Source organism: Anopheles funestus, chromosome 2RL, assembly GCF_943734845.2.
Source record: "Anopheles funestus chromosome 2RL, idAnoFuneDA-416_04, whole genome shotgun sequence".
NCBI classification, from domain to species: Eukaryota; Metazoa; Arthropoda; class Insecta; order Diptera; family Culicidae; genus Anopheles; species Anopheles funestus.
Genome location: NC_064598.1, coordinates 40,532,593 through 40,548,045, shown reverse-complemented (window position 1 = coordinate 40,548,045; position 15,453 = coordinate 40,532,593). Strand labels below are relative to the sequence as shown.

Sequence of the window (15,453 nt, the reverse complement as noted above, 5' to 3'; positions counted from 1 at the left end):
CCATCAGCACGGCTAGAAATGGTGCGAGTGTCATTCTCTTTCGAAGATTTGCCCTTCCTCCGCAGTAGGGCGCGCACCATTCCCGGCCCAACCATCCTTCTGGGTTCGCTACATTCCACCCACCCTTCTCCCCCTTCCCCCCCATCAGGGTCGGCTTTCGGTGGTTCTGGCGTTCCTTCCCAGCAGTGAAAAGGGCAATCTCGGGTTGGCCTCATCCTATGCGGACGCGCTACGTAGTATGCGGTGTGTTTAGCACAGTGTTAGAAGGACAACGTCACGGTGTGGACGTCAGTGCGTTCGCCCAGTGGTTCTAGTGATAGTCGTATTTACCAAAACAATAGGGTGTACTGTGAGTCTAAAGGGAACGGGCGATTTGTTAATTTGTTTTATTACTGAACATTGCTCGTTAGAACATACTGCAAGCCGTATTCTAATCATTTCTATTCTCGCAAGAATGTTGTCCCCATAGTGTGCCTGTGTACCCGTAATGGTGAGAGTGAGAAGACGTTCTAGATAACTGATAAGAATCTCAAAAGCTACCCCTAACTGTCCACACTGTCCACCGCCTCTTCCCCCCCGCGGCATTGCTCCCCACCGAAAGATGGTTCATTTTTCCCCTTAGCGCGGTTCGCAATTTTCGAGTTCCATTCTTAGCTCACCGGTTCCATATGGTTCGGTAGCGTCGTATGCCAATCAAGAACATATGGAAACGGTTGTACCCGCACACCGCGCCCCTACCGTTGTTGGGTTGTTGGAACAGAAAGTCACTCTTATCACACCGCACCCCCCTCTCCCCACCCCTTTGTGCAACCGTTCATCCCCCGCCCGCACCCGCGCTCCCAACCCAGGCATTCTGACCGTAGCTGACCATTCCCGCTCTTATCTATCAATCTGTTTTCCCCCGACCCCCCCGGGGTTCACGGGTGTTTGTCCTGAGTCACGTGTTTTTGCGTCTTTTTCCCAGTGCCCCATTCTTTGCCGCGCGCGCGGGATGCACCGTTGGAAATATTTTGCCCATTACAATTCTGCTAAACATTTCAAGTGGTTTGTTGTCGTGCTGTTGTCCTTCTGAAGTAAGAACGAAGCTTCCGGATGGTACAATATGTGCGTGCGGGGCTGTACCGCGGGTAAGCAACAATATGGTTCGGTTTTTGGTGCTAACACGCCTTGTGGGGCGTGTTTCGTGGAAGTGTGGTTGGTGGTTCTAGAACATATGTTCCATCGAACGGATGGTAGAAACTTCCAATAACTTGCTAGAAATGTGTAATCAGCTAAGATTAAGTGTTAATTTAGTTCGTTTTGTGATAAAAAATATTCGGTGTTATTAAATTAAAGCACCATATTGTGTGAAATGTGACCAATATTGCTCTTAAGGACGTACAAAAAATATGCAATTTTGTGATCAAAAAAGAACTTCTCAATGACATAAATTCAAATTTCATGCAAAATATTTTTTGGAAAATCATTGAAAAAGCGTTTACGACAGGAAGAAAATGAAACATATGTTTGAAATTAATGTGCTAATTTTATCATTTCAAAACAAAATTTAGTGAACAATTAACGGGTAATAACGAAAGATAGTTTAATTTTTAATTTAATTTATTAATTTAAAACGTTTTCCATGTAACAGCTGGTGATAATTGGTTTTCATCTTTTGTCGGTCAGTGGCGAACATACGGTTCGAAAGTCGTTTTGTTAAAATGCTTTGGTTTTTAAGCAAAAGTTTCCTGTTTTATTAACATATTTTTAAATTCATTTTCAGAATCCTTTGAGCTCTTTCCCTTTTTCGTCGACGTTAAATAAGAAAACCTGAGATCATTTTTATTGTAGTTTGATTGATGAATTGTATAACTGGTGTTACTCATTCTAAGTGTTTGCTCGTCTCAGGGTGAGATAATTTTATCTCCCGCTGATAATTTCGCGCTCCAGCTTACTTGCGCAGTCATTCTAAACTTATCTATAAAGCATTGGAAAACGTTACTGTTTCCGGTTATTGTTGTTAGCTAGAGCTGTGTGCTTGCAGGTGATACAGTCCCTCGTGCCTCGGTATGTGATTGCAGAATGTTCTTTAATCGGCGACAGCACATTTACGCATATTTTGTGTATTTCCTTATTGCAACACGAAACAGAAATTGCAGGATGAAACGTATCATTTTACCTGGAAGAAATATTTTTGCACCATATCAAACAGTGACTTCAACAGGCATGCCATTCCGTATCTATAGAACGGATTACGTTACAAAGAGGGGCAAGTGTGAACAAATTCCTGTGTTCGGTGCAAAAGTACAATAAAAAGAAACGAAGAACACGAGCTCCCTGTATGTAATTTCATTGGTCAGCAGTTGCTAGCGTACCGATAAGAGAACACAATGAAGAACGTAATGGGGCAGTTTCTTATCGTTCTGATGAAACGCAGAAAAGCCTTGCGCTTCAAGGTAAACGGTGGTTGGGTTTTGGGGAACAGATTTCGACGTTCGTTCGCTAGAAAAGGAGATAAAGCCATCGCCTGCTCCCCTTACATTGCACAGGGGTGGTAGCCGTTCTAAGCCTAATTTTTGTTGTTGTTGATAGACTGCACTAGACCAGAGGATCAAATTGACGTAGTTCGGGCGGGAGATAGCGGTCACCGTTGGTAAAGTGGTGTCTTTAGATATGACCCGATTCTCGATGCGAACATTCATGGTGCTTGTGTTGGAGATCAACGGCGTGTAAGGGTGGTGGTATACTGAAGCTTTCGGTCGGTCGAGGTTAGTGGCTTAGGCGAAGATGTGCCAGGTTTGGGCCTAGTAGTGGTATTCATTTTGGAGCTCCCACGTGAGCGTTCTTGTGTGTGCGTCAGTAAGCTTATTGCAAGTAAGTGCGCCTGCGTACTTTGGGAGCGTGGGTAAATGGCACGTTGATTCATCTCGTGCACGTTACAGATGGAAGTTAAACGATCGTCTACCGAATATAGTACTGTTTACGTTCTTCTTTCTACCGAAAGCTTTCGCTGAAACCCCTTACGGCCTTACGTTTTAGAGAAGTTGTTCGAAAGCATATCTCGCGCTGTGATTTTTTTTCTCTTTTGATTTGTACGCACGTACTCATTCGGAAGCTTATAGTTGGCGAAACCGTTTTGGGGTATGGGTAGTTTTCCATCTTCTCTTTTCGGTACAGGGGTTCTCTGGATTTTATTGGGGGGCCTTGTGGACCATTCTCACACGCGAAGAAGATCTGCTCGGTTCGGTGCTTTCTGTGGCCTGTTTTTCCAGCAGATCTTACCGTTCGTTCCTATTGCGGATGGATGTGGTTTTTTTCTTCTTTTACTGCCTAGCCTTTGATTTGACTGTCCAGCGTTGTGCTAACAGTTACACGTTTTTGGCCCTTGTTTTCTTTGCCGTTTGGAGTGCTTTATGATTCAATTTAATTAACGCAAGCTTTATATTTTAAGGTTACAGTCTAATTAACGCACGATGGTTTTACATTTCGCGTACAGAAGTAGAGTGAAGATTATAGGGGAATACCACATCTTATCTTAAGGTATTTGTATGGTACCATGTACACTTGTAGATGAAAGAAATGCAGTAAAGTTTCATATATTTTTTTTTATTTTCTTTCATTTTGAAATTCATTAACAAGAATTTAAAATAGACGAAAGAAAAAAATGACTGAAAAAATAGTAACATAAAACAATAAATAATAACTGTGATATATGAACGTTCCTCATGGAATGAAAATTACTAAAACAGGTATATAGTGAGCAATTTTTTAAAACTAATTTTACAAACTATTCTGTTTTGTTCAGCATATGTTTAAAAATGATTAATGGAATATAATATGCTACCAATGCTGTATGCTTTAGCAAAAGGGTCCAGCGTGGGACGCAGTCCGCTACTTGCTGGTTAGCAGTAAACCTCTGATGTAGGGAGAAGAAATCACAAAACAGCTGAAACCAAACATTTTGTTGAAGCTTTTTACCATGCTCGAAAACCCACGCACCGAACGATCTATCAATAGAAACCGCAGCCGAACGAAAACGCCATGGAATTTCTTAGCTTTAGTTTCCTCCAACGAGACTGCCCCATTTCTGCAACCCTTTCTGGCCACCCTTTGCACTGTTCGGTGGAGCCCCCCAAGGTTGGGCACACAGCAGTTCCTGTGGTACATCTTACCTCAATTGGCTCATTTGTTCTGTTTCCTCTCTCTTCCCACACGATCGCGATCGTTTCTGATTTGTTTGCGCTTTCTTTCCACTTTCCCATCGTTACTTTGTCCGCTTGCTGTGTGTGAATCTCTCGCACACACAGACACACGCTGCCTCTCTATTGCATGTCTTTGTTGCTCTGGTGGATCTCTTGACTTGGGACGGTACTAGACACTCAGCACTGTTGGTGCTTCGACCGCTGCTTCATTCCACCGCCGAACCGATTAAAGCACATGTCGTACCGAATAGTTTTCTATTCTTCTACTTTTCGCTTTGAACTTTCTTCTTGGAGATTTGAGCGATCCCTCAGACGAGGAAACGGTTTTTCCTGCTCGCAAACTAGGTGAGGCAGAGCACGCCATCTTATCCCGGGCGGGCTGCTTAAGGTTGGATTCTATGCTGTGGCTGTATATTCTCGTTTCTTGCTTGGCTCTTGTTTCTCTCTCCCCCCCTCCCCCGTGTTCCGTGTCATGGCTTGGTGACCTGATTTCACAGCCAAACGGAAGAATCTTGCCGGTTTAATGGTTTGTTGTACAGTTTTCTTGTTCACCCTAAACACCTTTGTCCCGATTCTGGTAGAAAAAGGTTTCAACCGGATGTGCTGTTTTGTACATCGTTGTGTGTTAAACAATGTTTTAAATATAAATACTTTTAAATAGGACATGGATGCATATTATTACGATAAAGTCAGTTGATTTAAAAATAATATTTAATTGAAATAGCTGTTAATATTACATACATATTTTACTGCATCTTTGAACAATAAAATCAAGAGTTATTGAGAGAAGAAAACTGGGTGTACTTAAACGGAACATTATCGTATCAAGAATTTCTCCAGTAAAATGTGTTTCCCTGTTGTCCCGAGCTGCATGTTCTCCAACCGGAACTTGGAATGTTGTACAAACGCATGTTGAGCTGAGAAATTGCAGAACAGCTTAGCTTTTTCCCCGACTTCTCGCTTCTGCTTCAATTCGACCCAAACGCTTCTCACTCCGCATGAGCACCGCACATCGCACTGTGAAGTCCGAGACCTAGAAAAGAAAGCGTCCCGGATTCATGTTCGTTCTGCTTTACCATGAGCGGGTATAGCGGTAGACTGGAAATATTTTGCGGGCGATCGTGCACCACGCGCCACGAAGGGTATGGCAAAGGGGAATGGGACCGGGTAAGTTTATGCGGGAAACGGGTCTGGCCCGACTGCACTGCACTTAACGGCTGTACAAAAACCTACGGTTCTTCTCAGAGCGTCCAGTGCGCAGTCTGTCGGTTCTTTTCGTCGTCTTTCTTTTGAAACTTTCTTCGATCGAGCGAAACACGCGATGACGAAGCTTTCGGTAAAATGTACAGGGGATGGTTGATAGAGCGAGCCAACACGACTGGAGTGCGTGTGTGCGAGCTTTTTTTGGCTGGGAAATAGTAAACAGAAGAGAGGATGAGCTACTCAACGTTAACTCTGCACTTGCGTAAACTAAGATGATAAGAGGGTAGGAAGAATTATGAGAGAGTGATCAACAGCCCAACAGAAACAATCCCCATTCAAGAAGGGTTCGAAAAGAAATTACCCCTAAAACCATCCCCCGGCGGTTGGAGAAAGAAAGAGAGCATAAGTACAACCCGTTCGAGAATAGCTTGAAGGAAAAGCTCGCGGTGTAAGTGGCCCTCTCCGAGCAAAAGAAAGCTCGGCGGGAGCATGCGCAAATAAGAGTGCGTAAGGGAGAGACTCTGTGGTCGAATGGGGTAAGATCTCTCGGTTGCACCCATTTTTGCGTGGTGCACTACAGCGCGGAGATAGCGCGAAAGAGAGCAGACATAGCAGTTTGGTTGGCTTGAACGGTGGTGGAAGTCTTCGGCGAGTATCCTAACCCCCCAAGGCGGCTCGAGAAAAGCAGGCTCCGCCAGGTCGGCTGGCAGAATCACCGATCAGATCAGATCGTACCGGTGGCGCGAACGATCCAAAAGGCGCAGAGAAACAGTCCGCAGACCGTCCTCGGAGTCTGACAACGTATCGCATACCGGGTTTCGTTCGTGTTCCGTTTTTGCTTTTTCCATCCTCTCGGTGAGCAAAACATTTCGTACGCCCTCAAGGAATTGGCGTTATTGGGAGTCGCTTTTTTGTGTGAGTGTGTGTGTGGTTAGGTTTGTGTGCATATGGGTGCTTCTTTAGTGCGAATGGCTTACTCATCCTGCAAGGATAGTGTACATCAGGTGTGCTCGGGACACCGAATCAGATGTACTCGAGACTGAGGAGCAACGAATCTTTTCGTTAACTGTGTCCATCTGTACTTCATTCCGCAGGAATTAGCGTGCGAGTAAGTGGGAAAAGAAACAATAGAATTTTCACCCTTCCCCCAGGGCAAAGATATTAAGTTAAACCGATCGTGCATCGTTGTAATTGATGAAGAAAGGATAAAAATAAGTGTATACAAGGAATGTGAGAAAAAAATGTGTCGGCTCATGTGTAGTCTCAGTGATTCCGTAGCGATGTTACCACTTGGACTGTCGTCTCCTAGAGGACAATAGACTGAGGTGGTTGCTGCCGTGTTGCTACAAGTTTACTGTTTCAACGTTCCATCGTTGTGATCTGCGAGCGTGAGTGCAAAGTGCAACGGATAAGAGATCTTCAGCGGCAAAGTCCGAAGAAGCTTACGAGCTAAAAAAAATCAATTAGAACGAGTGTCGAGTTTAACACAGTGCCAGAAGTGAACAGTGACAGTTATAACGTGCAGGTGGTAATATAAATTGAAGTTCCGTGTCTGCAATAGAAGCAGAGTTATAAAAGGTTAATAATAAAGAATATAAAAAAAAGAAACGTGAAAGTTTGCAAACGAACGAGCGTATGTGTGTTGAAGGGGCATTCGGAAGATGTCGCAACAGTTGAACGCAGCCAGTCACGGTAATACTATGCACGGTAGTATTGCGAACAGTATCGGAACGAACAATAGTATCGCCTGCAGTATGGGCAATAACATCCCGAACAATCTGACCACTTGTGCTACCATCCCCAACAGTATGATCGCCACCATGTCCAGTCCGGCTGGCAATGCATCGAACGGTCCGACCAGTAACGGCAACAGCAACAGTGGTACCGGTGCTAATGGCAGCAGCAATGGACCATCATCGACTCCGGCCACCCCGACCAACAATTGCCAGTCAATCCGTTACTGCTGTAAGTAGTCCCATTTGACATCCGAGCTGTCGTCTAAATACCGTCAGCTAACCTCCTTAACCCTAGCGATAAAAATCGTTCTCGAGTTTTATGCTGTTGATGAGCATTATTCTCGCTGCTCGATATAGCTGCAATGCTACTTCCTTATCGCTCCAGGAAATGCTTTACGTTGAATATGTAGAAGAACGAATTAGAGGCATGGGTCTCATCTTCAATTATAGTCCCATTTTTTTCTTGCTAGGATCTTACCAATGCTTTGTTGAAATTCTGCATGCTTAGGTTAAAGGAAAAAAAGGTTTTTTATTCGGTACGATCAACTTATAAATCTTCACCCTTGTGCACCCGGGTAATATGTAACAGTAACACTTCTCTACCTTCGAGTCGCTGTTGTTATAAACATCATCAAAACACAACAGGTCTCAATATAATCATTGTTGCAAAATTGCTTAGCACTAGAATCGTATACCAGCTGATAGATTATAATAACAACTCATCTACATCTTCGGCTCTAGTGTGAGTGTGACTTTCTTCTGATTCTGATAAGCCATCAAACTGATTGATTAGAATCCTTTCTTCTCCCGATCGGGCGATAGACTGCGATGGTTCATTCGCACTGTTTTTTTTTGCCATCATACACCTGTAGCGAAGAAGAAAAAAAAATAAAATAATCAACTTGCTCTCGTTTAGCGTTTACCCCCACCACTTGTAATAATCATCTACGATCGATCGTTGCCCCTGGGGAGGCTCTCCTATCTGGTTGATCTTGTGGCTTAGCATGATAGAAGTGCTGAATGATTTCTGGTGGATTGGGGCCGTGACGAAGGGGTAGAGAAGAGAGTGTGTGTGTGTGTGAGAGAGAGATTAGTAATTTCAGCTGCAACCCTACGAGTGTGGGGGGTGGTAGCCTTAGTGGCGCGGAGTGGGTTGCCGTGCTAGTGATCGTACAGCTCCCTCCCCCCCCTTAGTAGCTACATGACACGGGCCTAGCACAAGGGTTGAAGAGAAATTTTCATTCCGCTTTCTAGCTTTCTTTCCGCTGCGTTCGTTCTCCTTTCTTCCGACTGCCGCTTGAACCGTTCAGCATTTGGTAGAGTGGCTATGCGGTGGCTTTCCTTCTCGGTTTTCTGTCATCTTCTTTCATTCCTCCCGTCCCGTTTGGGAATCTGCCCCCCTTCCTCTCCATGACGGTGTTTGTACCTTACCTTCCCAAAATCCCCATCTCAGCGGTGGAACGCTGTTTTTTTTGTTGTTTTCTTGCCTTTTGTCGCCTTTCTTCTTTTGCGATTCCGCGATCATGCTGGCGACGACGTGTGACGAAACTTGAGTCGCGTTTTAGACGAAAACCCACGGTCTAAAGGCACACTCTCCTTCCACAAACGCTCTGCTTCCTTTTCGTGCACTTTTCGGTAACTAGTAACTACTTCATCCGGAGGTTGATTCATACGGCAACCCCAAACTGTCACCCTGTGGCGAAAGCGAATTATTGCATGCGAAGAAGAATGGTTGAAATTTTAGAAAAAAAACTGCTTCATCTTTTCCACTCTATGCCCTCTTCCTTTCCTGCCAACATATCTCAAAGATCGTTGTTATCAATACAGTGGAATCATAATCTACTGCGCCTGATCTAAGTGCGCTAATACAAAGTAATTCTTTGTGTAAAGAAAGTTTGCTTTGGAAAGCAGTTAATGACTCCAATAAAAGGGTCGATGAAATAATGAATAGAGTGCTATTGAAGCAGTCCAAAGTAGTATTGCTACTAGTTATAATTGAAATTTTTAAGCTTTTTGCATATTAATAAATCGGTTTCATTTTTATTATTAAGAAATCTTTGTGAATACATACTGTTGCCTGATCGTATCATATGTTCCAATGATGATGTTTTGCAGTGTAATATACTATGTTAGTAGTATGAGTTTTCACAGCCCGTTGTAAAGGTAAAGGGATGAATTTAAATGCATTACCAGAGCTAATGGTAAGGGAATGGACAATCGGATTGGGCAGTAGTGGATCCGGGTCAATCAATCGGACACTCACATTTGTGTACGTTTAGTCACACCCTTGTCGCTTCTTCAGAAACCCCAAAGAAAAAGGGATGAAATGAAAGAGAAAGAGAGAGAGAGAAAGAGAGAGAGAGAGAAAGAGAGAGAGAGAGATAGAGAAAGAGAGAGGGTGAGAGAACGGAGTCCGTTTATTGCGTCGTGGCCTCGCGATCACAATGAGCGACAGGTGCGGTAGAAAATTGCAATGGCTCAACGACCGATCAGGACCTGTTCGATGTGAGGGATGTTGCGAGGTGAATTTTTTCGGTGATTTATCACGGAAAAGCGAATGCCTCATTTCTCGCGTGATTAAACGAATGTATGGAGTAGGATCGTTTGTGAAAGGATGAAGAATACGTAGGATTGGTTACATTATACACGCTTTCCAAATATTATTACTGCGAATGCGAACATCGCAGAAGGAAAACTTGTGTCAGGAACTATAATAAAACCCTTTTTCATCCATGTAGTTATAAATAGCATCACTAAATCCATCACTACAAATTCGAATGTTTCAAAAGATTTTATCTACCAAAACTTCGGATTGACAGGAACTTTTGATTTTTTAACAGTACATAATTTCAAAAAAAAAAAAAGACAGCTGAAGGTATTTTCCATTTTAAATGTCACGTGCTCCTTTTAAAAAAGCATGTCTTGAGCGTGTTGCATTGATCTACATTCATGTTTTCAAGCTTCTCATTTACTTCTGACCATCATTTATCAGTTGGTTTTGGTGGTTGTTTATCTTTTGCCCTACGGCTTTTGCTGTCGTACTGTTCTTTGTCAAGCGCACAATGCATGCAGCGCAACAAGAAAATCAGTGAAAGTGAGTTGATCGATGGTTGGGGTTGGGCATGCGCATCACGCTTGGGCATGGAACGTTTTTTTCTTCCATTAACGTAAATTGACGCACTTACGCACACGCAAATCGGGTAGAGGAATAAAACTGAACGTTAAAGAAAGGTTCGTTTCTTGTTTTTGGGAAGAATTCTCCTATTAGTGTGTTTGGTTGAAGTAGACAGTTTCAACCTGTCCACGCGAGTCCGCAAGTGTCTCCCGAGAGGTCGTCAGGTTACGGTGCGGAGCAGGGTTGCCAGCTTTGCGATGAATAGAGCTCTTTCATTCCGTTTTCACCTTACACATCTTATAGCACGGCTTGAAATGTTCGCTAGTTCGTCAGTTTGCAGAAGGAGATGGAATGTCTTACAGACCAAGCAGTAAGGCTATACCATCGGTACGAATTCACGATTATCATCATCATCATCATCATCATGCCCGAGCGCTAGTGCTTGGTGAAAGTCTTTCACGCGCTGTGGCTCGGCTGTGAATTGTTTGGCGCTGTGCTGCTGCCCTTTCAGGGCGTCTGCCATTCTTCGCTCGCTCTAGCACAAGAAAGTCTCGTTCAATAGGTTGACGTTTTTCAACGCAAGGAACAGGTCTGCTGGTGGTGATGAGTGGCGAGTACCTGCTGCGTACCGGATCTACACGCACCGAAGGCGATCGTGCGATGATTCTTCACCAGTTTATGTTATTTTTTTCTGTCGTTGCTTCTTGCGCTCTTGGACATCCATGCAACATCCGCAAAAGGGTAACCCATCTTAACGAGGGTTCGGAAAGAGAGAGAGAGAGAGACAGAGAGGTGAAGTATAATGTTGAAATCTCCGGTTTTGGGGAGAAGCCCGTTTCGAACCACAAAGGGGAAAAAGAATCTAGGTCAATCGACCCCAGGGTGGGACCTCGCCATACGCTGCTGGAAACGCTAGTGATCTAAAGATCACTTTCCACTGTAGTCGAATACTGAGTCATTTTGAACCAGAGTCCGGCTAGAGTGGTATGTCCGCTGATTGCTGTTGTGGGGTTTTCCCGAACAAAACTAATAACAATAAAACAAACAAGCATCCGTGGCGGTGGTGGAAAATCGCATACGTGTGTTATGTGGCATAAGATAACTTATACCGACGGTGAGTGCTCAACTTCTTGCAAAGATCAATCAACACGATATTGCTGAGAAGTGAGAGTTTTATAGAAATAGCAGCCAGCCAGCGGCATTATACCGTGACCGAACTGCAAAAGCCATCAGCCATCGGTGGTGATGCACGCACATACATACGTCGAGGTATGTGTAGAAGAGCAGAGGTGACTGTTTGGCTGATCGGGTGGATTTCTTAGACGTCCCTGAAGCTTGGATTTTTTGGACACCAGTCAGGTTTATTTTTGAGAATCGAAATTTGTAGGTGTTATTTTTACAAAAAAAAAGATTTTTGGAATTTTATGTTTACAAAAAATTGCATTTATATTTTTAATAAAATTCTAATCGTACGATGAGATGATGTAAGTCACCCATACAAACATAAAAACGGTCGAACACATTTCTACTAAATTTTGCCTTTACCACTGTCGTCGTCGTCGTCGTTGTTGTTGTTATTTTGGGTTAAGCCTGGTTTCGTAACCACCCAGTAGATCCTCCCTCCCTGGCGAAGAGTCGAAGCTACTACAAACAACCATTTTGCTGGTGGTGGTTGCTAAGTTGCTTTCTTCGTTTTCTATTTTCTAGCTAAAGCTTTGTTATTTTGGAGCTTTTTTGGGCACTTTACCCCACCATCATCAACAGACGGTTCGTATTTTTTTTTTCGGGAGAGGGAACAACAGGCCTAAATGGCCAACCCTTGGCCAACACGAGGCAAACGTTAGCACTGCGTGTCAATAAACTCGAATTCGATTCACCTTGTGCCTGATGCGGTGGTCGGTTTAAGGATTGTAGAAGAGTGACTGCATACAAACTATTCGCTTAAAGCAATCGTCACCGTCGCCGTCGGTACCACTCCCCAGGGCAGTAGTATATGTGATGGAGTAGTTTGTAGTAGGAGTCGATGGTTATAGTGTTTTCGTTTGTATATCATTAAATATACACGCTCATCGGGTATCTTCTGCTGGGTTTATATTTATTCTTTGCACTCTCAATCGAGAGGGAAAGCTTTCTCTGTTGGTTGCTTGTCCCAATCTGGGCACGATCTACCCTTAACACCGTGTACACTAGTACCGTTTCGCGCGATCTAGGTCAACGGTAACGGTACCACGAAGCGTATGGAATTTATTATTATCTTCACTTGCATGAAGCTGGCCATGATGGTGTTGTTTCTTTTTTGGAGAAGAATTATCTTCCCAATTTCAACAATAAAGGATACATTCTTTCAATGTTTCAATGTTTCTTTACTGTCTGCATCTTGAATGAGCTTAATGTGTGTGAGTAATCCTTTTGAATTATAATAAAATCTACGCACCATACGCATACTTGCGTTGAAAATCTATTGCATTATGCATTTGAGCATGCAAAGCGCAATGAAAGACAGTGGCGCGCGGTAAGACGACGAACCCCGTACGATTCAATTTTGACCAAAAAACGTAGCGGAAACGATTTTTATGCTTACTTTCACTATCCGAACTGTTCGGGTCCAGAGCGAGAACTGCAGCAGTCAAAGCGGGGAGTGAGGGAATATTAACAACGAAACAAAAGCAAAACATACCACGAATCTACACAAAAAACCTGCCCCAAGAGGAAAAAAAAAGAACAACGCACAATGGTGCTGGGAAAAAGGAAACGAAACAAGAAAGACACACTTAACACACAATTCATTTCGAGAAAGGGTTTTAGAAAAGAAAGCATTCTTTTCATTTTGGCAGCAGCTTCCCAGCTGCATGACACATTCCTCCGGAGTCTCCGGTAAGGTTGTGTTCACCTTCGCCGAAATCTATTCCGTCGCACGGTGACATACTTCCGTACCCGCGCACTGTCGGATGGACCGCTGGTGCTGGTGGTGGCTGATAGTTGCTGCTGTGGAATTGGTTTGGAAAAATGTATACACCACAAACAGTTCCCGTACCATTCGTGACCGTTTGTCGCGCCAGCATACTTTTCTCCGGAGGTACTGAAAACAAAACTAAAAATAAGAAAAAAAAAAACACCACGAACGGGAAGAATGGCTGAAATGGCGGGGAAAATGAATGCACGAAACAAGTTTATTCCGCTTTTCGCGTGGTGCTGGGAGGATAAAAAGGGGAGTCGTAACGAAACAAATCGAATATCAGCGACTGTAAGCCGGTACCACAAGCAAGTGGGTGAAGGACGTTAGTAGCTTGCTGGCAGCACAGTTTTTGGATGATTCGGAAGGAATTTTTGTGGGTAACCAAAGGTAATGCTGATTTGAGAATTATCAGTAGAAATGGAAAAATCATTTGACCTAGTTAAGAAGAAAAAAAGAATAAAACAAATCCTCTCTAGGTGAGTTGATTTTCATAAAATGTTTTTCGAGTGAAAGGATATTTGATCATGCTTAGTATGATGTCGTAATTTCCACTTTCCTGAAAAATATTATACACAATATCGATTATTATTTAACCTTTTCCTTGAATATTTAAAATTTAAATTATTATTTAATTGAATTTATTCCTACAATAATATTTATTTAAATTTAAAATCGTTTTCTCTCTATGGAACATACCCTCTTCATATTTTGTTTAGGATGGGAAAAATGCAAATTTTATTGGCAAACTTACGGACCCGGGTTCTTTTGAATGCAGGTCGACAGAGAATACTTGAACCCAAAAGCAAGCACATCGTTCGGTGAAAATTCTCCATTTCCACTGGGTTTTGTTTCCACACACAGCAAAACACCATACCAAGTGATAATAGCAATGCTGGTGAAAGATGAAAACGACGATGATGATGATGATGATGATGACGCTCATACCGAAGCGCGATTGGTGAAAGTCTTCTCGGTTGAAAGAGAAAATTCTTCACCCATCATACCATCATCATACATCGCTGGTTGACTCACAAATACTCGCTCGCGATCTGGTACGATCTTTGCAAGCGAAACCAACCGGTTGCGAAGGATGAGTGTACTAGGGAGTGGATACGAGGAGGAGGAAACAAAAAGAAGAAACAAAAAAAAACACGAGAAGCAGAAGGCAATGTAGCGGAGGGCTTCTTGTATATGATGGAGCTTGCCAACAGCTTGCCATCCACACGTAGGGTGTATAGGGGAACTGGTGGAAAATTAAGAAACACTTTCTATTTTTCTATGCCTTTTTTTCTAATTCACCCTGTTTTGAACTCTTCACAGTCTCACAGTCGTTCAGTTTGCTGCTAGACACATGTTTAGTACACTGATGCAGAATGTATACACGTGTGAAGATTATGCTCGACTTTCTGGGCAGGAGCTGTCCCGCTAAGTCCCCTTACCCTGTGCAGGCCGAAGGATGTAACTGAAAGCTAATGATAGAAGATAATGCGCTCGACTGTGTATGGAGTGTTCATTTTCATGGTCCAGCATTTGACCATCGTCCAATGCAATCTTTGTGTGCAAAATGGTGACGACACTGCATGATAAGTGGTTCACCACGATTACGGTCCGATGCGAGTTTCTTGACTTCTAAAGCAAAGGAGAGAAATTATCGTTGGCAAAATGGCGAAAAGTGACAGTTCAGTGAAAGAGAAAGTCGACGACAATCGTCATCAGCATCATCGACATGCATATATGTCATTATATTCATCAATCTACCGATCCTTGCCAAACCGTACTTTTTGGGGGCGAAACCGAGTCTTTCTCTCTCCCTGTCTCTCTGTTTTTTTTTCACCAAAAATAACAACAGGATCGCGGGACTCTTGTCTGGAACAGTTTATGACGCGTCAGAAAAGATCTTCCCAGCCCGACAGGTGCATGTAGCAACGGTGCACTAACGTCGAGTCATCGGCAGCAAAACAAACCGGAGTTAACCTAATTTTGGCTTCAGCTCGATCGCATGTGGGCATGATCTCCGATCTTTTGTTCTCCGTTATTCGACAAGCGAATGTTTCCCAACCTTCCTTCCCAATGTTCACAAAATGGAAGGACTGTTCGCGGAAAGGTAGGTTTCGTCGCTTACAGCTCTTTCCTTTAGTTTAAATCTTTCATTTCTACAAGTTCGCGTTCTCTTCGTACTCTTGCTGGGCACCGTTGCTACCTCGTTGCTGCGGGTGGTGGAAGTAACTTTCTCTCCCTCGCTGGTAGCCCATACTAGCCGGG

The 15,453-nt window shown here is 43.4% G+C and overlaps 1 protein-coding gene across 3 annotated transcripts in view; it reads left to right on the top strand.

Moving 5' to 3' along the window:
• Window positions 1-15,453, top strand: part of LOC125762985 (probable serine/threonine-protein kinase cdc7) — a 53,735-nt gene that overhangs the window by 5,516 nt on the left and 32,766 nt on the right. The window contains exons 1-2 of one of the 3 annotated variants that reach the window (XM_049425653.1): window positions 186-349; window positions 6,479-7,349. In XM_049425653.1, the coding sequence (XP_049281610.1) occupies window positions 7,046-7,349 (304 nt within the window). In that variant the 5' untranslated portion in view covers window positions 186-349; window positions 6,479-7,045. Of the gene's footprint in view, window positions 1-185; window positions 350-878; window positions 1,128-6,478; window positions 7,350-15,453 lie in introns of those variants that run through there. The other 2 variants (XM_049425654.1, XM_049425655.1) reach the window with 2 other exon arrangements.